Source organism: Rhamphochromis longiceps, linkage group LG7 (genome assembly GCF_057381845.1).
Source record: "Rhamphochromis longiceps isolate RC_006_pf linkage group LG7, R_longiceps_female_GT1.1, whole genome shotgun sequence".
NCBI lineage: Eukaryota > Metazoa > Chordata > Actinopteri > Cichliformes > Cichlidae > Rhamphochromis > Rhamphochromis longiceps.
In genome coordinates this window covers 22,750,163-22,775,320 of record NC_140563.1, presented here as the reverse complement: position 1 = coordinate 22,775,320, position 25,158 = coordinate 22,750,163, and the positions used below count along the sequence as shown (strand labels likewise).

Here is a 25,158-nt window from a genome sequence, read left to right as displayed (position 1 = left end):
CTGCTGTGACAAAACAAATTTCCCACGTGTGGGACTAATAAAGGTTATCTTATCTTATCTTATCTTATATCATGCTTAGGTAACTAGCGAAACTAGCGAGCTAACTTCCGCTAGCTTCCTGCTAACTTCTAACTCCGTTAAATGTAATAACTTTTGTTTTCATGGATGCCTGGAAGTTAAACTTTATAGTTACACCTGGTAAAGCAGCAATGCTGATGGTTTTATTAAAGATGAAAGAATTTAGACAGTTTTTAACTCTCAGTGATGCTGCAGTGTTGTTTGACCTGAAGAATACGGAGTTTAGGACCCAGATTACTCCCAGATTTAAGAGCATCTTAGTCCGACAAATACGACAATAACAACGGCCGCTTGCATGTTCTGCAAAAAAATGTGCTTTGTTGTGTATCTGACGGACAAACACCAAACCAGTTCCACATCACTGAAGTTGCACCATTTTTACAAACCAATTCTGTTTCATCTGTTTCACTCAACAATCAGCCATGTGCGTATGAAAACAAAGGCACTGCGCATGCGCGTTTTACTCCCATTCTATCGCGATATTTCATTTTCCTATCGTATTACCGTGAACGGTATAATATGGCCCAGCCCTACCTGACAGGCCAGTTCTTAGACATATTTAACATTTTGTTAGTATTCAGTGCCATTTCAGCCCCCTGACCTATAATAAGTATAATAAGTAATACAGTAATACTGGGTGCTGGAGTTTCTTTGGCTAAACAAACCTTTCTTACATTCTTGTTTGTGCCGGCCTGCTGGATAACATACTTGTGCACTGTGCAAATATTCAAGAAATCTCATTAGACCATCCTCTACTCTCAAATCCTCAGAAGAAGGCCTGTTCCCCCGGCACCACATATACACATACACATAAAGTAAGACATGTACACCCTGTCACCTCCCCTGCTGGCATAATAAAAGATTTGGCATGACGGCTGCATAAGCGTGTGAATGGACTGGTAGCAGCACTGGGAGGCATCAGTAGCTGGAAAACAAAAACAAATGCACTCAGTAATTAGTGAGAGGATTGGTTGACAGAGGATGACGCAGTCCTCTCACACTAGTCCCATATCTGTAAATATACTATGTGTGTATTTCAGAGATATTTCTTTCTCTGTTACACGTGTGTGTGTGTGTGTGTGTGTGTGTGTGTGTGTGTGTGTGTGTGTGTGTGTGTGTGTGTGTGTGTGTGTGTACGATGCAGTGGTCTATTTTTAGGCCGAATGTAATTTTGTGGAACAGACTGTGGTCCCTGCTGCACAGTAGCACTCTGTCTTGTAGGTGTGTGACTGAGAGTCAAACCAGCTATTTGCTATTTTAATGGTACACAATCAGACAACCAAAATGCCAAGAGACGTCCCTCTGAGACCCGAGGACTACCGGCTCCATTCCCTAGCCAGATGAGAAATATCTGGGAGGGTAAGGTAATTAAACATGGGTTGTGATTCCTTCTCCCTTTAGAAAGATGCCTGAGCAATACCAGTACGATGAATCAAATCAGTGGTAAAGAATAACAAACAAGAGTCAAGCCGAGCTAACTTAACCCTTAGATGACCTTTAAAAAATTAATTAATTTTATGACCTGTAAACACTGTCCAAAATAAGCATCTCTATATAAGCCTGCAGTTCCTCTGTGTCCACATAAGCCACCGAGTGTTTCCCATGCATGTCTGTCATGGCCACAATTTGCTGGAGGATTTCATCCATCAGCAGCAGTGCATAGCTGGTGGCTCCGTTTGTGGGAGACCAAAATATGGAGATGGAGAAGTTCATCCTGTCACTGCTTCAACCATCTCCTCTCCACTCTCACCTTCAGATGAGTCAGAGCTGGTCTGAGGCCTTCTCCATGTCAGCCTCCAAGTCCTCTGAGGAGGATGAGGCACCATCTTCACACTCATAGTGCACAATCATTTCAAGAGCCTCCAAAATGACTGCTCATACTTCTAACCATGGCTGCAGTGTAGCTGCATAAATTACTTAAGCAAGAACCAAAATGAAGTCCAATTTTGTTTTGATTCTTGCTACTGAGACACCTTTGACACACACGCACGCACGCACGCACTTCAGCAGCTGAGTTGAGTTCCCTACTGAAAAGAGACACGTTGCAGAGAAGTTGTGAGCCATCGGCACAGACTGACTTAAACTGCCTGCAATCTGTTGCCAATCTCTCTGTGTTTATAAATTAGGCAGCAATTAAAACATAATGAAAATACAAATTTTACCTTTGAGTCACATATTAGCTTGACAAACGCTATATAGTTCAGCTTCAGAGGACATAATGCGTTTCCTGCATCTCAATGTAATCATCAGGTCTGTTAGCTGCACTTCCATCACAGTAAGATATAAAATGATTTTTTCTAATTTCAAGAATTTTCTTTATACCCAAATTAAAAATATACTCTTAAAATTGCACTAAGCTTCAATCTGGAAAATGCAGCTCTCTGTTCTAAGACCCTTCCACACAATGAGTGCTGTCATACGCCTATTCATCTAAAAATAAATCATCTTGACTTTTAGCTTCACATGGAATTTGAACAATGTCTCCCAGGTGATAGCCCTCTAAACTATCCTACATTAGTCAGCCATTTTGGTCGAAGCAGATCTGTGACTGCCAAACTCTCCTGTCAAACCTAAAGACCTAAAGATTACCTAAAGTAATTTACATCTATTTTACAATCAGGACAATCAGTGTTGCTAACACTACAGTCATGCCACCAATTACTTTGACTTTTTCCTTTTTTCTTGTTGTTTCCCCCTTAATGCAGGAACTCAAATATGTGTTTAGTCCGTAACAGAACAGCTCTTTACTCTGCAGCGTTCTCTGTTCTATTATGTGTTGGTTTTAATGCTCAAAGAAGCACCTGAAGAGCAGAGTTACTTTCAAAAGTGAGGCAGCGAATTAATGAGGCATATAAAGGCAAAACAATTCATAAGAGGATACTGGGAGCCAACAGAAATGTCTAAATGACACGGACTTTGATAAATCCCAAAGAAGTTAGTTGTGAACACAATATCACTAAATATGCAGCCAGTAAACACAAGTGCTTACAGGAGAACGGCGAGACACAGCTCATGGGGAAAGTGGGACGTCTCACTGCTTCTCTGATGTTTTGTCAGAGGCGGAAGAGATGTGACTTACTCAAAATACGGATTCATTTTAAGATTGTGCGCAAAGCAAGGGGGGTAGGAATGACTCATTCTTCCTCTGAGAAAAAGATTATTTTGTTAAGAGTTTTTCTTTTAAGAATAAGGCTCCTGTGCCATTTCCCGGCTGCTTAGTGGCAGGGGTGATGAGCCAGAGCACCTGGGAGAGCTGCAGACCAGAAAAACACTGGGTGTGGGAATGGTGATGGGGCTTTGTGATGGATATCCTGTCATCTCTGTACCGTACACGATGACACATGTTCAATCTTGGTCCCGAGGCACCTGTTGATAGGGCAGGATGAGATTTCACGCCACCGTGGAGCTGCATACATGTGTGAGTATAAACCAAGTGTAAGATTTATACTGAAAAAAGTGGCATGGACATCTTTATGGTGTACTAAACCAGATGACAAGGGATGTATCCTGCATGAGATCTGCATTTGGAAGATCAAATTGGAATTCATTAGCACTGTCTGTGCTGATTTGCTTCAAGTATTTTGTAATTTTGCAAGCAAATTGCCCGAGCCAAGGACGACCAAAAACAAGGTTAAACAGTCAAAAGAAAAGTGCTTTCTCCACTACAAACATAATTCAGTTTTGTTTCATAGATACGATCACTGTGCAATAATACTAGTGTGCATTCTAGAAATTAAACCTGAAGACCTGGAGTTTAAATGTTGCCAAAAAAAAACAAAACAAAAAACAAAACAAAAAAAACAAATAAGCTCCAATAGAAGAAAAAGGGGGAAGAGGGGGGATATGAAAACAGACCAAATCTATTTTTCATTGATGTAGTATAGTGGTAATACAATATACTGGAAGGAATGTGGAATCAACTATATACCATAAATAACTTACAAAAGGAGTAATCCTAATCACAATGAAGCCTGCTGTAATACTGAGTTCACTAAATCAAATGTCTGAATCTACACAGTCAATTTTTAGCATAAAAATAAGGTTGTGAAGGCTGATATTACATCTCCATAGACTTCAATGTTTAAATATGCACATTTACAGAAGAACAAAACACATTTGCATCTTTGCACCTTGCATCCAGTTTTATTAAGTGTAATTCTAGCATTCAACTTCTATGTTACATAGAAACATACCTAATCTTGCTAACCAGCAGACAACTTTGCACTTAATCATGGTGCAAACCTACAACCTCTACCTCCATTTCAAACTACACCTCAGGTCTAAATCCCTGCATGGCCATAATAGAGTTAGATCAGCTGCAAAAAGCTTTTAATTTCCATTTTCTCATCCTCATCCATCATTCCGTTTTGCTGTGAATCAGCTGAAAATTGCTGCTAATCAGGTCAGTCACTGGCCACAAATAATGTTTTCCCCCCACTAGCCCAGGCTGCTGTGATCATTCTCGGGGCTAGCCATGGATAACCAGCGCTCATCTCTTGACTGATTCTAAAGAATGGATTTCTCCTGTACCACAGACTAAAAAGACATCTCTGTCTGTTTGTCATGCCTCACTGTGTTCAGTGGTTGTACCTGTGTTTGTTGGTATATTCAGATATTAGCATCGTTTTCTTTTCTTGTTTAATGATCATTTTAAGCCTTTGCACTGGTGAATTAATGGAGTGATTTTCTTCATTAACAAGCTGCAGAGAACATCGTAGGTTTATTACAGAGCTAACAGACCTTTATTGATGGCTCACGTACTACTTGGCTTTTCAGTGCAGTGCATTTAACACAAAACTGATTGTGGATGTTAAAATGGTAAATGGCCTGTATTTGTAAAGCGCTTTACTCGTCCCTAAGGACCCCAAAGCGCTTTACACATTCAGTCACACACACATTCACACACTGGTGATGGCAAGCTACATTGTAGCCACAGCCACCCTGGGGCGCACTGACAGAGGCGAGGCTGCCGGACACTGGCGCCACCGGGCCCTCTGACCACCACCAGTAGGCAACGGGTGAAGCGTCTTGCCCAAGGACACAACGACCGAGACTGTCCAAGCCGGGGCTCGAACCGGCAACCTTAACTAACTGAAGACTCCAGTACTGCCAATGCAACCCCTACTACTACTTGATTCATATGCTTTAACTCTCACAAAACAGGACAAAGACATGAAGCCTCATAATTGCTAAAAATTTCACAAGGCAATCCCCTCTGTTGCTGCTTGAAAATATTCTAACTACCGCACAAAAATGTAGGAGACAAAACTCAAAGACCAAAAAGCCTGGATGGTCACCCTTTTATAGCATAAAACCAGTCCACAACGAATCAAGAAAGGACATTGTTTGAAAGCGACAAATGTGGAACTAACACACAAACACACATATATACAGGTAAAGACTGAAACCACAGACTAACCTTGGAGGCTGACGTGTCCACAGTGGAAGAGGTGATGGCAGTAGAGGCTTCGCTGACGGTGGTACTGGAGAGCTGCTCACCCGCAGGTTTTGACATCATTCGAGTACCCTGCGGCCTGCACGCACACACATACAGAAAACGTCACTATACATAACCGGGAGGACTCGAAGAAGTAGTGAAGTGTAACCACACCTCTGATTTAGCCGTTACACATTTCCCAAGTTGTTACTGCAGCACTGACATCTGTACATTGTCTCACATTTTTCTATTATGGGCTGGCATATAAGGCAGACTGTTAGGGAGCAAATAAACATTGTATGTATACTAAAAGTGCTGCTGGAGTTTCGTTCACCTAAACTCAGGATTGAGACTGCCCAAAGTGCCTGTTTTCCAGTTGTTTTTTCGACTCTTAGATTTTGAGGGATATCATTAGTGGAAGCACCCCACACTTGTGGTTCAAACATTCTATTTGCAAAGAGCAGAGAGAAGATCTGGATAAAAAATATGGAGCATATAATACATAATTGTTATTAATGTGTTTATATGGGACTCTAAATTAGGTTCACTTTGTGTTTCAAGAGCACCTGCAGGGTTTTTGTTGAGGAAAATAATTAAATCTGATGTCTTACGCCTTAAGGCATCCTGCTATTCTTGACGTTCCGATTTTCCCAGTGTGTGATTTGGAGTCTATCAGAGCTGCTTCGGAAAGACTCAAGTATGCAAATATGTAAAACACATAACGCGATAAGGAGGCAAGGGTGGATTCTGTGAACTGGAAAAGTGTGCTTGGGGACTGTTTCAGGTTGTCATACAGGCCAGTGACAGATTGAGAGCATGCATGTGTGTAAAGAAAACACCAAACATCTGACGAAGGCAGCTCAATGACCTGAAGACAGACTGTCCTAAATTTTTCATTATTCTCACCGTACACACCTTGGAGGGAAATGAATAAAACTCCTTCCACAGTGTGTGCGTGTTCACACAAGATCCATTTTCCTTTTGTACCTTCAGGTCAGCCAAGACCTATTTCCTTACATGACCTTTTCAGAAGAGAAAGCGGTTACCAAACTAGCAATGCAGACAGAACAGAAGAGTGTGCACAAAGCACTGGGTTGTGTAACTGTTTACTGAATGTAAATTAGCACCATTACGCCTTATTCCAAAAGGATGTCAGACACAGCAGTCCCAAATTTGAGACTGAGGACTATTACGTCACCATCAAACAAAAATAGCAAACTTTTTTTCATTGTTCTGATGTTTTATATCCAAGAACAATTTTTCAGTTCAGAATCTTTTATGTTTTTGAAACTGTTTTGACATTTTCAGATATTTGTGGATGACACAATATTAATTTAATGACATTAAGCTTTTTCTATTTATAAAATATGCGAGGGAAGTTAGTGAAAGAAAATTCGCTCTAACCACTGTTAAATGTCCACCTGAACAGCCTCTCTGACATGCTGTCACCATTTCAAGATCTATTTCTGCTGGAATTTGAATTATTAATACATCTTGAGTATTTTATATTTTTTTTCAGTTCTTTTTTTCATAAACACACATTTAAAAAGCATGTTTCTTTTACATTGACTACCATGTAATTTAAGATTATTACCAGCTTCCATAATGATGTCATAAAGAAAGATATAGGTTTTCCAGCCTACTGAATACCATGTAGCTTTTATTCAAGCTGTTATTATGACTTATTAATTATCTGTCAAACGCAACGGTTCAAGAAGGAAGTAACGTGGAGCATGGCATCTCAACAGACAGTAACACGATAGCTAACGGACAGCCAAGAACTGGATAATCCTTTGGCAGCTGTGAATGAGACTCAAAGTACACACAACAAAGTACTCAGGGTTTGGTAAAGTCTTTTTCACATTACAGCACTTTGGTTTCAGGAAGCACACTCTACCTTGAAGAACAGGAAAACAAAACAAAACATGGCAATCTACAGACTTTGAAAAACTCTGCAAAAATGGTTCAGAAACCGCTATGAGTTCAGGTTTTCAAACCTTATTTCACAAGCTTCTGCTTTTAAGAGTTGTAGATTGATTTATTCACACAGCTCACAGTGATATCCACCCGACTCCATCGCAAACAGATGTAATAACCTGCAATAATAGCATTTTAAAACGTCTCTTTGTCTGCAGTCTTTTTTCGTGCTACTTTTTTCTGAACCTTCAGGAAGAGCCAGAGCAGGAATTACTGGAGTCGTGTTCTTATTTGTTTTTTAGATAAGCAGCCTGATGTATACATTTTATTTATTTATTTGTTTGTTTGTTTGTGTGTTTTTTGGCCATCTCATTTCACTTGTACTTTACACTTGTACTTGAACTATTTTTAAAGCAACCTTGGACGCATTAAAATGACTGAATCTAAGAACGTTTTGGCAGTTTTAGACATATCACCTTCACTGTGTTCCTGTTAGAAGCCTGAGGCACTGATGAATTACAAATGTTGTGAGTGCCTATCGTCCACATTTGTTTATATGAGCCTCAAATATGTTATCAGGCTAAATGTCCAGCAAATTGGAGTTGTGACTGCTTCTGATATTTAGATGTTCCTGATTTTAAAGTGATTTATGAAGACCAGTGATTGTCCCACAGTGCTAATTATGTGCCTGCCTGTAGAAAGATTCCCTCTCTTCCCTCACATTTTTGGGGAAGCCAAATGGCGCTCAATACACATCCTAAAATCACTTTTACAGTCACTCAAGAGTCACTGCAGTCCTCTTAAAGATTTATCCTCTAAATGATCGGCTACAGACACTTTTTCCTGCCTACAGACCTTCTGCTGTCCTCGGTCGCAGCTGTTTGTCTACGATTTTACATATTCCACATGTAACCTTGTAGGCTACCAACATTTGTGTGTGTATACTTTTAAAACCAAAGTACACACAAACAACTGAGGAAACAAAATGAGCCTCCCTGCATGTGGTCTTCACCGAATATCTATTTGCATGATGGCACAATCGCTATTGCTGCTGTCTTTTTGTGGCGAGACAGATGAGACTTTCTGTGCTGTATTTTTTATATTCAGTGGAATAACACCAGGCACAGTAAGTGTCTGTATCTGTCTGATTAGTTTCAAAAGAGAGAACAATGGTAATATAATACATTCTTTCATCCAAGAAAATTACTAAGTGTTACATTTCTTTCCGACTCCATCTTTCTCAAATAAATCCATAGTTTTATTCCTCTGAGCACATTTTCGTGTCTTGGATGCGTCCCTCTTGGTAAAAGACTTATTAAAGGAAAAATGCTTTGATTATGTCTGATTTGAAAATATTTCCAGAATGAAACAAATATTGGTTTTGATACTACGTTATTTTTGTTGTTTATCTAAAGTATATTTTATCTGTTGTGCTCATCTTCTCTGTATTTCACTTTTCTTTTTTTCCCCCCAATAAAAACACTGATCTTGCTCCCAGCTCTGCTCTCCACGTTACAGGCTGAGCTGTAACGCACCAACACAGCCAACAGTTTCTGAACATCACTAAATTTCTTTCCCACATATGCATAATGGCTTTGAATGTTGTGTCAGTGGGTTCGCAGAATCTGTTTTTATTCCCCTGTCAAGAGAATTTCATGGAAACTTTTTAAAGGTCAGGAACCCTAAAATAAAAATGAGTTGCATTTTCATCTGAATTCAAGTGAGAAACAAAAAGTATTCAGTGGAGTAATTGTAAGCAACTGAAGTTATAAAACATCTGGGGAAGTCACTGTTCTTTAATTAAAAGCTAATACAGGGCAGAATTGAAAAGCTCCCGTGATAAAAGCACGAACTCGTTTTTGTGCAGTAAAATTAAACCATCATATTTGCATCTAAACAAGAGTTTTCTTGTTTATTTATACTTGCAGGCTCACAACGTGTGTGTGTGTGTGTGTCTGTGTGTATTTTGAAATCACACATAATACTTCAGAGTGATATTGTCAAATTTTGTCAGATTTAATTCTGTTTTTCTGAAACAGAAGGAAGCTCAGCAGAGGATTGGAAAACACGCAAAGCCAGATGGTAAGATGAAATAAAAGACCAGACTAATTAGAGCACAAATTTACTTCCTTTCTGTGTCATAAAGAACAGATTTTAGCATCTGTGACCTGTACTACTCTGAAGATAGAAAAAAAAAACACAAAGATCTTTTACATTGACTACCATGTAATTTAAGATTATTATTACCAGCTTCCACAATGATGTCATAAAGAAAGATATAGGTTTTCCAGCCTACTGAATACCATGTAGCTTTTATTCAAGCTGTTATTATGACTTATTAATTATCTGTCAAACGCAACGGTTCAAGAAGGAAGTAACGTGGAGCATGGCATCTCAACAGACAGTAACACGATAGCTAACTACTCTGAAGATAGAAAAAAAACCCCACAAAGATCAGAAATGAGCACCTGAAACTCAGAAGTACAATCTCTCTGGCTTTTCCGTCCTATTATACATGTAACACAGCTCGTAGAGGTGCAGTGCAATACATTCTATTCTATTTTACTGTATTCTATTGTATGATCATTTCTGTTTAACTGATTGGTTCAGGCAACCAAAATAATCTAGCTGAAATTATTAAGAAAAAAAGAGAGAAGAGGAAAAAGTTTGAGTAAACAAGATGAAAAGGCACACTGCCGTAGTGTGCTGTGCAGTACAATACTGATATTGTATAGTATCAATGTAGTTCATGGAGCAGTTTTACCATGAACTATTAATTTTTGGTAATGATTTTATATTTTTAGGCTGCTTCCCATGAGTGTTTTGTGTTCACTCACCCTTTTCACTTACTATGTGCTTACACATCACTCTGTGTTTAATTATTAGATATTAATCTCAGTTGCTCTTCCACAGTGTGTCTTTTGTCCTGTTTTCCTTCCATCACCCCAGCCTGTCGCATCATATGGCTGCTCCTCCCTGAGCCTGGTTCCCCTGCAGGTTTCTTCCTGTTAAAAGGGAGTTTTTCTTTCCCACTATTGCCAAATCCTTGCTCATACGTGGTGGCTTGATTGTTTGAGTTCTCTCTTTATTATTGTTGAGTCTCTACCTTACAATATGAAGCGCCTTGAGGCACCTGTTGGTGTGATTTGGCACTATATGAATGAAACTGAATTGAAAGAAAATGAATATTTTCCTTTGGTATCTGACTTATTAAATGTGACTTTATTCTATGACACGAGATTAATATCTGTCACTGGACATTTCTGTTCATGTAGAATAATACATGTTTCTTTGTGTTCTTTCTGGCACAACACTTGTACCACAGGGTAAAGACTTCAAGGTTATGTTAGATTACTAAACATCCCCACTTGATTATTGAAATAAGTCTTCAGTTGTCACAAAAGTATATGTTCACTGCATGATTATCAAGGACATAAAATCACATCACAACAATGATGTTATTAGCATATCAACAATCACTTAGATTCATTCATAATTTTATTTACTGGAGGAGCAGAAGGTTTGGTATCGTGATAACGTGGTAAATCAAATACCCAAATCTTAGTTTTAGGCGACTATTTTTACTGCATTTTTATGAAGTTAAGCTAAAGCACTTCAACACTATATATTTCTCTGTAATGAAAGTTGCATACTATAATCATTACAATTTTACTGTAATGTGGCTATTAGAGGTGGCTATGAGAAACAATAAGTGCCTTAGCTTACTACTGTTATCTGCTTTCACAGACTAGTGCTAAAACAGTCTTCTGATACATCAAAATCTGCTTAGTGTGTCTGCAAAGATGTAAGATGATGACTATGACCTGTCTCCATGGACCTCCAACTGCTGCAGAGAATAACAGTCAACCTCGGCATCAAATTTACTTAACTTTAATGTTGAGGATCATCTCTAGCGATAAGTGCCGAATCTCGGGCAATGACCCGAGACCAAGCATCAGTTTTAGAAGGTAGTGCATCAGGTCAAGAGTACAACTAGAGGATCAAGTTGTTTAGACTGCACAACATGGAGAAAATGTGATTTGTGAAGAAAGCATCACTGAAGTATTCGAGCTCTGATTCATGACTGATGAGTGCAGGAAGAAAAACTGCAAATCAAATATACAGCATTGCTTTTGCTTCATATTCCTGTTACCTGATCTCAAATTACTTGTTGCCTTTTTAAAATGTAAAAGGCACGGCAGTGATTTCACACTTGAAGTTAGTTTGCTCATCACAAGGGGTTTGAAGGGGTCATAATAAAAAGTGCAAATGGGTTCTCTTTTGCTTGCATACCATATTCTCAAACTGGAACCATACTGGAGACAAAGGAAACAGCACATTCGGTTTCAAATTTGACAAATCCCATGTCCTGTAATTCTACAAATTGATTGTAATGGAAGACTAAATCTCAAGAGAATTTCTGACAAATAAGTTTGACAACCAAAATGATGTGGTGAAGGGATGCAACCTAATGGGGTGATACCTTCAGAGAAATCAACTCATCTACACAAGACGATTCTTTGAAGTGACTTCAAAAGCTGAAGGTTTAGAAACAAAGGATAAACCTCATAATCACAGCTCGTAATTAAAATAATAAAAAACAAACATGGAAATAAGGGACTAGCTATCACTAACGACGACTTAAAGGAGACTTCAACAGAGAAAGGACGATTTCTCTCTGATGTGAACAAATTATTCTACAGAAGAAAAAGAAGAAAAGGCAGACTCACTGGTTACTTTCTGAACTTTGCTAGTAGATGGTGGGATCCCATGTTGCCTTCAGAACTCCCTTAATTCCTTATGGCATAGAGTCAACATGATGCTGGAAATGCATCCCCAGAGATCTATATTAACATGATAGCATCACCCTGTTGCCAGTTTCACCACATTCCACATGTGCTCTATTGGCTTAAGATCTGGTGACTGTGCAGGCCAGTATAATAAACTTATTCCTCAACCAGTTTAAGATGATTTGAGCTTTGTGACATGGCCCATTATAATAATGGAAGCAGCCATCAGAAGATAATGTGGTCTTAAAGGGATGGACATGGTCACCAACAATTTTGAAGTAGGCTGTGATGGTTCACCAATACTCAGCTGGTACACAACTGGCCCCAAAGTGTGCCAAGGAAATATCCCCGAAACAATCACATCACAAGGAGCAGCCTGAACAGTTGATAAAAGGTAGGATGGATCCATGCTTTCATGTAGTTTACACCAGTTTCTCACCTTACCATGTGAATGCCGCAACAGAAATCGAGACTCAGATACACAACAATTCTCCAATCTTTAATTGTCCAATTTTGGTGCGTCCATGGAAACTTTAGCATCAGTTTCATGTTCTTAGCTGACAGGTTGTCGTCTTCTGCATAGCTTGGTTGTCTTCTTAGCAGATTGAAGCAGCCTGGCCATTGTTCTCTCACCTCTGGCATCAGGGGTACCTTCGTTCCCCCACTTCTGAAGCTAGGTTGAACATCAGCAGGTTGCCATTACATTGTCAACATACCAAAATGAAGTGAGCTGCTGCCATGTAATTGCCCAAATAGATATCCGCATTAACGAGCAGTTGAACAGATGTACCTATTAAAAGTTAGTATTAAAGAGCAAACTGTATGGTCAAAGCATGACAGCACATGAATCACAACCTTAGAAATAGCACATACTAATCTCACTGTGCAATACAGGCCATGAGTTGACATTGAAACTAAAATATGTGTTGGAGAACATTTGTCTGCCGAGAGAAGCGCCTTCCCTCCACTTGTTGAGAGCCCGATAGAGAGGTCACAATGGAGATTTAATCACACAGGAACGGTAATTGTCATGAAGACTGACATTTGACCATATGACTTTTTATAATTTAATTGTACCACTCATGAGAAAACAGGAAAAAAAGTCATTTTTACTGCAAGATACTGCAAACTCCCACATTCACACATAAGATGCAAAGAACAGGAAATGAAATATGGGGAAAATGAAAAGCAATGGCATCCCACACAGAGACGGCTGACATTTAAACACAATCATACATTCATGCTTCAGTTTGCATCCTGAAGACCAAGGCAGTCAGAAATACCCAATCAATTACCCAATTAAACTCAGTCACTGTCTTTCTCTGGTTTGTTTTTTGTATGTCCACATTGTTAGACCAAACTATCCCTATAAAATAAAAAAAATAAAAAAAACCCACATCTGGATAAACAGTAAGGACAAAAAGCTTTCTTCTGACGATGCTGGAAAGGACAGCCCGTGTCTCCACTGCACATTCATTTTTTACTTTGAATTTTGTTTCCTTGGCACTTCAGTCTTAACAAATTGTCCGATGTGATGTTCTTTTTTGATGTTCATGGCACTAAATTGCCTTACACTAGACACTCCTTTTTTTCTCATATTATTAAATACTGGCTTGAAATGGAAAATCTGTTTGAGGTTCAAAGTTTGCTGTACTTACTCATGGAAAAGCTAACACTTCACACTAGGTAATATATATTTTTCACCCTAAAATAGGGATAAAATATGGAGGTGGAGTCACAAAATGCTTCATTTAGTTAAACATCATAACTGTGAATAGAAGGATACTATCTTGAGCTCGATAAGTGGCTCCCTAACACTGTGTTGTCAGGCAACTAATAATTATGTACCCTAAAAAGTCCTTAAAAAGTTCTGCTAAAGAGAACCTAAGTGCATTTCCACAGTTGCCAAACTCTGGAAATTATGAGAGCATGACAAATCCAAAGCCCCTGACTGACAGCAAAGAGAAAAACAAAATCTGGGATGGAAGAAATGAACCGTTTTCCTGTGTGGAGCAAACTGCAATTAAACACCAGTGCAACCTACCATGTAGAGAAAAGGGGAAAAAACCTTCTGAACACAGTATCGTGAAAGCTGTCTTGCACCATAGCTTCAGCTGGCCTCAGTCATCTGTCGGGGAGAAGCTTCCTGGTGCTAACATGGTTGAAAGTGAGCTAAAGTGGCACTTGGGAACCAAAAGAAAAAAAATGTGCTGGATCTTAACTGTAGTCAGCAAGACGATTTGTGGTTTGTGTGAAGATGTCTAATAAGGTGACGAAAGCAAGGTATAGGAAGAGGCACTGTTACAAAAAATCCATAAAATAACAGGGCTCATTCTTATGATATATAATAATCAGAGGAACTGACAGCATGTCAGATAATATGAAGGCTATTTTGAAACTCTGCATCTCTAAACCAGTAGGTTTTGAACATTTTGAGCCTTAGAAGCACCAAGTGGTCACACAAAGCATTCACTATGCTCAAAGATGAAATTAATATTCTCATCACAATTTCAAAAACTAATTAAAAGAGCATCTTTTTTCTGAAAGAACGTCAATTTATTGTGTCATTTTAGGAAACCTTGAATCGTCTATAAGGTTTTCACAAAAGCAATCAGCTTAATTAATCAAGCTTAAATGTACCAATTATGTTTTGAATACTGATGCAGGTCTGAGATTTGCCCAACAACACATTTCATCTACAATGCCCCCGCCCGCCCGCCTCCCTGCTCCCTTCCGCTTCAGCTCCACAAAGCTGCTATGGCAACACTCAACCAAAACGTTGCTGTGCCCTCAGCGAAGCACCATGTGAGCACTCATCACATTACTGGCATAGCTTCACTTTAATCACCAAATCCAAGATCAATACACAGAGGATGGGTCAAAGACACAAAAATATGTGTCTAAGTAGAGCGAGAACAGGAAACATTCACTGAGAGGGACAGAGGGAAATTACATGGCATGGAGAAAGGTTTTAGAAAAGCAAGTGTGACAATGAGAAAGACATGCCAAGAGACAGCAGGAGTTCTTTTTTATCTCCATTTGTAGAGGGACATTTTTTCATCTGGCGTACATGCTCTATTTTAGTAAAAACAAGCTTGTTTTTTCAGAATCTGCTTGATAATTACATTTAAATGTTTGGTTCCCCACATTTTAACAAATCAAGAGCGTTCAAAATTTCATAACATTTACGCAGAAGAAAACAACAACACTACCGTGCATATATTAAGAAATATAAAAATTCGTGAGAAAATATTTTTTGGGACCAAAACTGGTCTTACAACTGATGCTTGTGCATGACAAACAGGAGTTAGGAGATTTATTTTATTCCATGCAACAAGCTGTGCAAGTCTTGGGATTAACCATGCATCCCAGAATAATACAAAACAAAGTTAGGAAAACTGAAACTGACAGTTCTTCAGTCTATCTGCAAACAGCTTGAATGTTCTACTAGCTTCCGAGATAGAAATTTCAGTGCATTCCAAGACCTTACACCCAGTGACAAGAAGACAGACAGATAGATGTGGTGCAAATAGACTTAGACACACTTCAGATACTGAGACCTCGACAGCAGCAGCCATGGGAAGTTATTTTGTCTCTCCTGCTGCCAAAATAAGAGCTGATAAGGTACTCCTAGAACCTGTAAAGTCCTGACACTTTAGCCCTTTAATCCACGATAACCCCTAGTGAGCAGGCCCGCTGACGCCAGCCTCTGTACACACACACACGCACGCACCACACCCTGCTGCTAATATCACTCTCAGGTTGAGCTTTGACTCTGCTTTGATGGTCTCTGAGCTGATGCCGCCATCACAGATCATGTTGACATCAAACCAAAAAAAGAAGCCTGGCTGGTGCGGGTGGAGCTGCAGCTGATGATGACAGATATACACAGTAATATGAGCTCCAGTGTATTCCACAGGCAGTGTGCTAGCTTGAGGCAGCGACATGGTGGCTGTAACCTAAAGGTTACCTCTGCTCCATCTGAGTGCCTAACTTATTAATGGTAAAAAATAAAAATATTAGTGTGTGTGTGTGTGTGTGTGTGTGTGTGTGTGTGTGTGTGTGTGTGTGTGTGTGTGTGTGTGTGTGTGTGTGTCCTACAACAGCACTGCAAATATTCTGAAAGGCACAAAGGGAAATGGCTCAAATTATAATTTCATATGAGAGTTAAGAAATGACCGTGTTTGTGATACTGAACATGCTTAATAGCAGATTGGCCAGTATTCAGTCACTACTGATATCTTGGATACTTTTCATTTATGTATGTTTTTTTGTTTTTTTTTTTGTTTTTTTTGCATTCATAAATGTCTTTCAGTGCAAAGCTGTGGTTTGGATCATAAAAAACTACAGATGTCTTAATATTAAACTCAATACATCAGTAATTATCTTAATTATATCAATATACGTATGAAGTGTGTTCAAAAATGAACCTTTAAAAAGCCCTAACTGTCAAGTACGAAGCTAATTAGGGGTGCCAAAAGACACTAATGCTACAGATTCTAATTGACTAAAAAGTACTATTGGATCGGATACTCCTTTGCAACACTATCAACACAAACAATTGACTTCACAGAGCACTGCTGCAGACAAACAAGCACAAGACTTCAGTCAACTAAGGTTTAATTGGTCTTTGAATGCTTCAATACATTACCCTCAAGGTTCTTCTTTACAGCCATTATGAAGATGGCAATCGATGCTGCTCAGCTGTGCCCTAAATAAGCACAGCAAATGACCTCCTTCGTTGTTTTAATACACTCATTACACCGAACTATGAAGCATTTCCTGTTTAGCAGCTAAACCGATTTAATTTCTACTGCCTCCCTCTTTAAAACCTTAAAGAAAAATTACTGTTTTCATAGTGACACATATACACACACATATTGGTAAAATGTGTGTGGGTTGGACTGACACATTATCATAGTGGTTTGTGCAGACCTGCTTCACGCCTACACAGCTGCTAATAAGACAGATCCACCAGAACATGGTGAGGAAATATGGAACCAGGTCCTTCATCATTTGGGACGTATGGAGGAAAGAGAAGAGGAGAGAGAGATGATGCATAGGAATGGGTTGGGTAGCATGGGAGGGACAGGAAAAGACAAGTGAGCAAGACAGATGGGGCAAGTGGTGCAAAGAGAAAGAAAATCACATGGCGAAGGGAGCCACAGTGGCAAGTGGAAGGACCGGTGAATGGAGCTATAGTGTGCTTTGCAGTGTGGTCCATGCCAGACAAGTCAGGCGGGCAGAAAAGCACTTCTTGCCCATGCAAAACAAAAAGCAATCTTCACTTCACTTTCAGTGCAAAAAGGAAGTACTGCTCATACTAATATTGCTTCTCTAGCAGCCAGGTAAATCAGACTCTCCAACAGGTGGGAAGCTAGAGTTCTCAGCAAAAAGCTACGACAGGATGTATGGGCAACAACGGAAAGTGAAATAACAGAAACATTGATTGGGTGGGACACAGAAATAGAGGAAACAGGAAATTGAAACCAATGAGATGATGGCAGAAAGGGAAAAAATGGAAAGAAAACAGGCTGATAGAAATTGTGCTTGTGCCCTGAAACTTGATTACATTTTAATGTGTTCTCTCATTAGATTAGCTGCCACAAAATCTCTATTAATTGTTCTTCACCAAATCAGTGACTGGATTTGGCTCTGATGCATTTAGGAAGAATTAAACCTAATAAAAGATTCAACGAAAATGCAACCAATAACCAAGCACATGAGGTAGATTTTTCTATTAATCCAATCAAACAGTAGCGAAGGTACCTTAATAGAGTTTTTGTGTGCAGAAAAAGATAAAGTATTTCATGAGACGATGTTTAACTAATTCAACTTAACATCTTGGTTTTAGAATGAACACTATTTTAGTATTATTGACATATTAATGTTACAAAAAAATAATAATAAATCCGCCTATGCAAAAAGAATTCACAAAAAAAAATGCCAAATAGTGGTGGTAATCTGTTAACCAGTGTATGAAATTTGAAAAACACTGACTGCACTTGTCTAAATGATGATGGATGTTTTGTGAAGAGATTTGTAGCGGGGTTTAATTTAGTCGCGTTAGAAATATTACTGTCTGTCAGCTGAAGTTCCAGACTGTGTAAAGAATTCAGCTTTTGATAAAAAAGCCCAAAGTATACAAAGCACTGATCTCAGGTCCCTTACACCCCCCACCCAAAGAAAGCCTGAGGTTCATGATCCCCCCTCTTGTGCTGTGAGTTTTTAACTTAAAATCACACAAAATTCTCTTCCAGCTTTATTCTTAAGAGCCATTTTGTCTTGGATATGCCATCTGGTATTTAAAGGCACTTCATAATTACAGAGATTTTGTTGACGAACCAGATTTCAGCTTTGATGTTCACCAACAACAATACCCATAACTCATAAGTTGTCATGATGTGTGTACATGCCCACACATACTAATCAGCAAAAACATGCATATTCAGTCTAAGCTGCATTAATATCCATAGTGCCCGAGAGCAAATTACATATACAAAACACTACAGCAAGATAGGTGAGCCACACAAATGCATTCACCACATACCCAGAGATACTAATTAAAGGATTACAGATATCGCTTAAATACCAGGAAGCAAAACTGCACCGCAGTAAATGACACTGCTGTGAGGATACAGTGTATGTGAATTTTAAAGTTTTGACTGAGATGTTACTCGCTGTCAGTTTTGGCCGGCGGTCATAGGTTCTGTCCAATAATATGACGCGAGACTGGAGTAGAATACATCCATGGATTGGCACTTTATTAAAGAAGGCACATGTTAACAGCACAAAAACACTCACTCCAACTAAACACAATGGCTTCCTTTTATACTCTACCTTTTCAGGTGAGCATCTGGAATAGCCCAAGTATGGGGGTTAACTAATCAACATGAAAACATAGCCCTCCACACAAACAAACATACAATAACATTAAAGCACATCACAAACATATACATATTTCCAACACGTACTATAAAAAAAACCAATAACATAAGCTTCACTCATTTCTATCTAAATTAAAACCCTCTTTAACCATACTCCTTAACCTGGCACACTGGTCTGCTCCAGGAGCTCTTAAGCAGGTGATCGAGCCGCTTTCACTCTTTTGCTCCACATCCTGCAAGAAGCAACCAGGACAGGTGAGTACCTTTATAAGTTCTCATTTCACAAGCAGCTCTAACTTTGGCTCTTCTCTGACACAGGTAGGATGGCCAGTCCCCCTGTCTCTTCACCTTTACAAGCTGTCATTTTAATCATATGTCAAATAAACCTAATAAAGAATTCATAAGAACTAATGTGTTTTTCTTTATTATACTATTTTAAATTCCCAATCCATCAATTAATCACTAACAGTGCCAACAAGGTAATGGAACCCCTGGTCTCCATTACACTCACTATCAGAAAACGCATCAATATTTTTAACACTGTTATATTAATTAGATTCCGTACGCCGAGGGAATGAATATATGTAGGATAAACTATATAAATGTACTCAATCCTTTAACTTTCTGGAATTTGTTTCATTTAAGTTACTCAATGGTCACAACAAAGCTAACTTTAAAATCCCTGACTTACACGATGGATTAAAAAGGACTGATTATTAGAATGTTGCTAATAATGTGGTTACCACCCCGTCATATGTAAATCAACAATATCCTTCACTCTCATTGGTAGTTTCTTTAACTACTTGCCTAGAAGCTGAGAAAAGTTAAACTCACACACACACACACACACTTCACAGTGATTATTTTCTCCCATCATCACTTGAAATTGTTAAATGTCAGTAACTTTCTGCATTCTCTATTTGCCATTTCAGTGCTAGTCACTTCCTGTGTGGCTGCCTCTTTAGGGGCTTCATATAAAACCCATCAGAAACGGGTTGACTTTTCAGAAAGGGGTTAGTTTTAAAAGGTTAAGTAAGTAAATAAACAAATGGATGGGTGGTGTGACCAAGTAATAAAGCCAATAGTCTGACAATGTCTGCTGAGATTGGTATGAAGACCTTTGGACATGAGTCATTCCCTCTTGTTCTGACCCCACCTATCCTCCTAGTCCTATGAAAATCAAAGTTCAACCGACATAAAATCTATTAGTATTGATGGGGCTTTTTTTCAATTTCACCCGATGTGCTCTGTAAGCTGATGTTCAACTTTAACTTTATCTCCTGAGGGTGTGCGCAGGTGGACAGAGGAAAGATAGGAAGACACAGAACCGGCCACACCATTCAATAAAACAATGATAAAATAAATAACCGAAAACACAGGAAACTGTCAGACATTGTGGCTACATTTTGATTTATATCCCACCCAAACCAAACTGGTTTATAGAAAAGTGCCACAATCAAGATATGGAATTATTTTTCACAGAGGGAAGGGAAAAAAAACAAAAACACATACACTGTATTTCCTTGATTATCACGGGGGTTATATGTTCCTTAGAGGTGGTCTAAGGAGCTTGGAAAGAAAAGCATCTGGACTTTCACCTCTCATCCGAGAAGCTTCTTCAGTTCAGAACTAGAACTGAAGAAGCTTCTCGGATGAGAGGTGAAACGTTTTCAGGCAACTTAAAGAAGTCCAGATGCTTTTCTTTCCAAGCTCGTTAGACTACGATGACTTGGATGACCGAAAACCTTCAGACATATTCCCGAGAGGTGAAAATCCGCTAAGTAGAAACCATATGTTTATTTTATTATGTTAAGATAAGATACGATAACTTTTATTAGTCCCACACGTGGGAAATTTGTTTTATTACAGCAGAAAGTGGACAGTGCAAAGTTACATAGCAAAAATTTGAAAAACTGTGTTTATATATTTTAAGCTATAAAAACCCGCCCCACACTCCTATAAACCATTTTCACGCTCTTAAACACACTTTTGGGACACATCCTTACATACTGTTACTGTCTGTGTCCATACCCTCGACGGAGGTTTATGGCGTTTCACTTATAGAGCACCTAAAATGCACAAATAACACCTTGATTCGTATGATGGATCAATGATGTGGCGTTATATTGTTATTAATGTTTTGGGGCTTGAAAATGTTTATTTTACTGCAAAAATAATTAAATCTTTAAAAAAATAAATACAAACTATCTATAGGCTGCAGAATATAATTAAATTCCAGCGATATTTATTTACAGATTATTTACAGATAAATCCACGATGTGGTCCTAAGTTCACTTATCCTGTTGAGCTATACAGTACAAATTGTGCTGTGGAAAAGAAAATCTAGTCTCTTGTAACAGAGACCATAGAGTTTCCCTGCTCTGTGGTGAAAGTCTGGTGTCAGGTTCATTCATTGGCAGGGAGTCCTTCCCCCAAACAAAAGCCATTAGAGTGCAATGCAAAATGTCTCCTTAACAGTTTTGAGTAGGCACTGCAACTTCTTTATTTCAGGGAGACCCACACAAATCAGAGCTTTTAAAGTCTGAAAGCATTCAGGTATGTAATAATCTAATATTTGGATATTTAACCTGAAATTAAAATCAGGGTACTGCTATCGTAGCTGTGCTCATCTCAGGTTTGTACATGACATGATCCATCTCGCTCAGCACTGACCCAAAAGCATAACGTTCAACAGGGCAGCCAGAGCAGTGCAACAGGCTCGAGAGGATAAAAAAAGCCCAGCGAACAAGACTATCAAACTGGGCTCTCCCTCCTCATTGCACACATATTTGCACATATTTGGCATTTCAAATTCCAAGTTCCACCAAATCTTATTTCTATTTTGTGCATAATAGTCTAGCTTTATCTATGCAGTATATCATTTTAAATCAGTTTTATCATCGATTTTACAAAATAAGTGTCTTCTCTTACGTTTTGATGGTTGCGGGAATGCTGGGGACTATATTACTTGTACTTGCTGACCTTTTTCTCTGCCATTTGTGGGAAATGCTCATGATGTTATGAAACATGGTTACAAATAGCACTGTTTAGATATCTAGAGAACTGATGGTAATCAACAGCCCCTGACAGTTCACCAGTGACATACATTAATTTCCTAAAAGCAGATAATTGATCATGTATACTGTGATATCTGTGTATTAAATTTGAAACTTCAATATAAAAACATGTAAAATTGCTACCTGTGGTATCAGAACTGTGAAAGATATTCTGAATAAAAAATACAAACTGTATTTTCCCTTTTATATCACGCACGTGGGTTGAACTGTAGAATCCAGGAAACTTCAAATAGAAACACCGTTGAGTTTGTATACAAATTTATATTTAGTATTTTAAGAAATATGCTTATTGACTTTTAGTAAAGAGATCAATAAGATCAATACAACTCGCTCCAGATCAGCATCTGTCAAGTCAATTTTTTTTTAATCTTTGGGTTCACCGGGGTTATCCATCTCTCCCTGCCTACAGTTTTTGTGCTGGTTGAGTTAATATTCAAAGGCTCATCTAACTTTCAGCAAGGAAAACAGTTGGAGCTAAAAGAATATTTCACACAGGAAGAGAGAAATATTTTACTCATTCTTGCTATTGTACAGATAGTGGGAACACTTCAGTAAAATTGCTTGTCCTTGGCAAGTCCACTAACACTTTCATTCCTTTGTATAAAAGAAGTTCATAGCAGTAGATTTCTAAGAGCTTGTCATCTACCCACTTCAGAAGAAAGCATATCCAACTCAACTTTTATACAATTCAGGTTTCCAAGATGCTTCCAAAGTCACTGTCAGGAAGAAACTAAAGTTACAGTTTGGTACATCCAGAGAAAGAAAGAAAGAAAGAAAGAAAGCACTGATGAACTCGTCCACGTCCACCAAAGACCACAGTGGTGGATGATCACAGAATTATTTCCATGGTGAAGAGAAACCCCTCCACAACAAGTGGACGAAAGCAGCTGAAAGAATTCTGAGGTGTACGGAGACATACTGTCTGCTCAAATTCAGCTAAATGCAGTCAAACTGATTGCGTGGCGTTTCATAATACAGCTGGGCAATGACCCAAAACATATAGCCAAAGGAACCCGGGAGTTTACTAAAGCAAAGAAGTGGAATACTCTTGAATGGCCAAGTCAGTCACCTGATTTTAACCCAATTGAGCATGAATTTCACTTGTCGAAGCCTTAACTTTGGACAGAAACGCCCACAAACAGACAGCAACTGAAAGCTGTTGAGGGCAAGACTTCAGGCTGTCATTGCCAGCAAAGGGTTTACAACCAAGTATTAGAAATTAACAGTTTATTTTCAGATACTTAATTTGTCCAATTACCTTTGAGCGCCTGAAATGAAGGGATTGTGTAAAAAAATGCTTTAGTTCCTCACATTTTTAGGCAATCTTTTTGTTCAGCTCACTGAATTAAAACTAAAAGTCTGCACTTCGACGGCATCCGAGTTGTTTCATTTACAATTCATTATGGTGATGTACACAACCAAAATTAGAAGAAGAAAAAAAGTCTCTCTCCAAATGTTTATGGACCTAAGTAAATGGTCAAGTAAATGTAGCGTGAAGTATAAGTTAAACCATTATTACTTATTTATTTTACGTGTGTGTGTGTGTGTGTGTGTGTGTGTGTGTGTGTGTGTGTGTGTGTGTGTGTGTGTGTGTGTGTGTGTGTGTGTGTGTGTGTGTGCGCGCGCACACACGCATTAGTTACTCACTGCAGGATAAAATCCATGTTCTCTGGGGAAATCTGTCCAGTCACAGGATGTCGAAATGTGGTGGTCCTCTGGTTGTGACTGAAGTGACAGAAGGACAAGAGAGAAAACGAGAGAGGAGACAAAATTAGCAACTTTGGCTGCAATACAAACAGTGTTAGTGCATTATCCTGGATTTTCACCCTACTTTGTTTACAATTTCCACACAAGCCGAAAATTCCTCGGAGGAGTACACTTAACAGCTCTGTCCAACATCTCCACCCTGACAGGCGTTCGTCTCTGACTTTCCCAGCTCAGTGTAGAATGTGACGGGTGAATGCAGGACCCATCCACACCCACTCACCCCACCCAACCATCCTGTACAGCCTGTGTGGAGTAAAGTGTTGGGCTCAGCACAAATGTCAAACAGTACAGGCAGGCATGGGCCTCCATCAGTTATAGACTCAGTCTTTCTAACCCTCAGCTAGAGGGTAAAAGCATTCGACTATGTAAACAACACAGGATGGCATGACGATCAAAGCCTGTGCGAGTTTGTGTGCGTACATGTGTGTGATGGCACTTTTTCAGAATGTTTTTTTGCATTGAGAAAACACTGACAGAAAGCCTTACTCTACATATATTCAGACCCACAATGACTAATCAATTTGTAAGCTGACAGAAAATAAATCACAGGAACAGGGGCTTGAGCCTATTCCAGCTACCATAGGGCGAAAGTCGGGGTACACCCTGTACAGGTCACCAGTCTGTCACAGGGCTAACACAGAGAGATAGACAACCACACTCACATTTACACCTATGGGCAATTTCGATTTACCAATTAACATAACTCCACTAACTGCATGTCTTTAGACTGTGGGAGGAAGTCGGAGTACCTAGGGAGAACATGCAAACCCTACACAGATGGTGGAGTTGAACTCAGGACCTTCTTGCTGTGAGGCAAAAGTGCTAACCACCATGCTGCTAATAAAATGACATTTATTAAAAATAAAACAAGAAAAAAAGGAACAGCTCAGTGAGAGAAGTTAAAAGTTGCAGTGTTGTAATCAAAAGTCCAATTTTCAAAATCAAACAACAATGAAGGAGCTGACAGGGTAAAGTACAAAAGTCTTCTCCAAATACAATCAGTGGGTCATGGCACAGTTTTCCATTCCACAGCAGCTCCAGTAACTCATGCTGTAAAGAATCCTGCTTGATATAGCGGAAGATCAAATCCTACGGGAGTAGATGACACGGCAGCAGCATGCTCCGTAACAGGGACCTACAATGTCATTATCGACTCACAGAACAACACTTACAAGACTAACACAAAGAAAGTTCTCACATCTGAA

General features: G+C 39.0%; 1 protein-coding gene across 4 annotated transcripts in view; it reads right to left on the bottom strand.

Annotated features, from left to right (window-relative positions):
* Positions 1–25,158, bottom strand: part of LOC146665302 (pleckstrin homology domain-containing family A member 7-like) — a 149,516-nt gene that overhangs the window by 47,093 nt on the left and 77,265 nt on the right. For all 4 annotated transcript variants that reach the window (XM_085412920.1, XM_085412917.1, XM_085412916.1 and 1 more), the window contains exons 4-5: positions 23,834–23,911; positions 5,498–5,612 (exon numbers count right to left, since the gene is read on the bottom strand). In XM_085412920.1, coding sequence (XP_085269046.1) covers positions 5,498–5,612; positions 23,834–23,911 — 193 coding nt within the window. The remainder of the gene's footprint in view (positions 1–5,497; positions 5,613–23,833; positions 23,912–25,158) is intronic.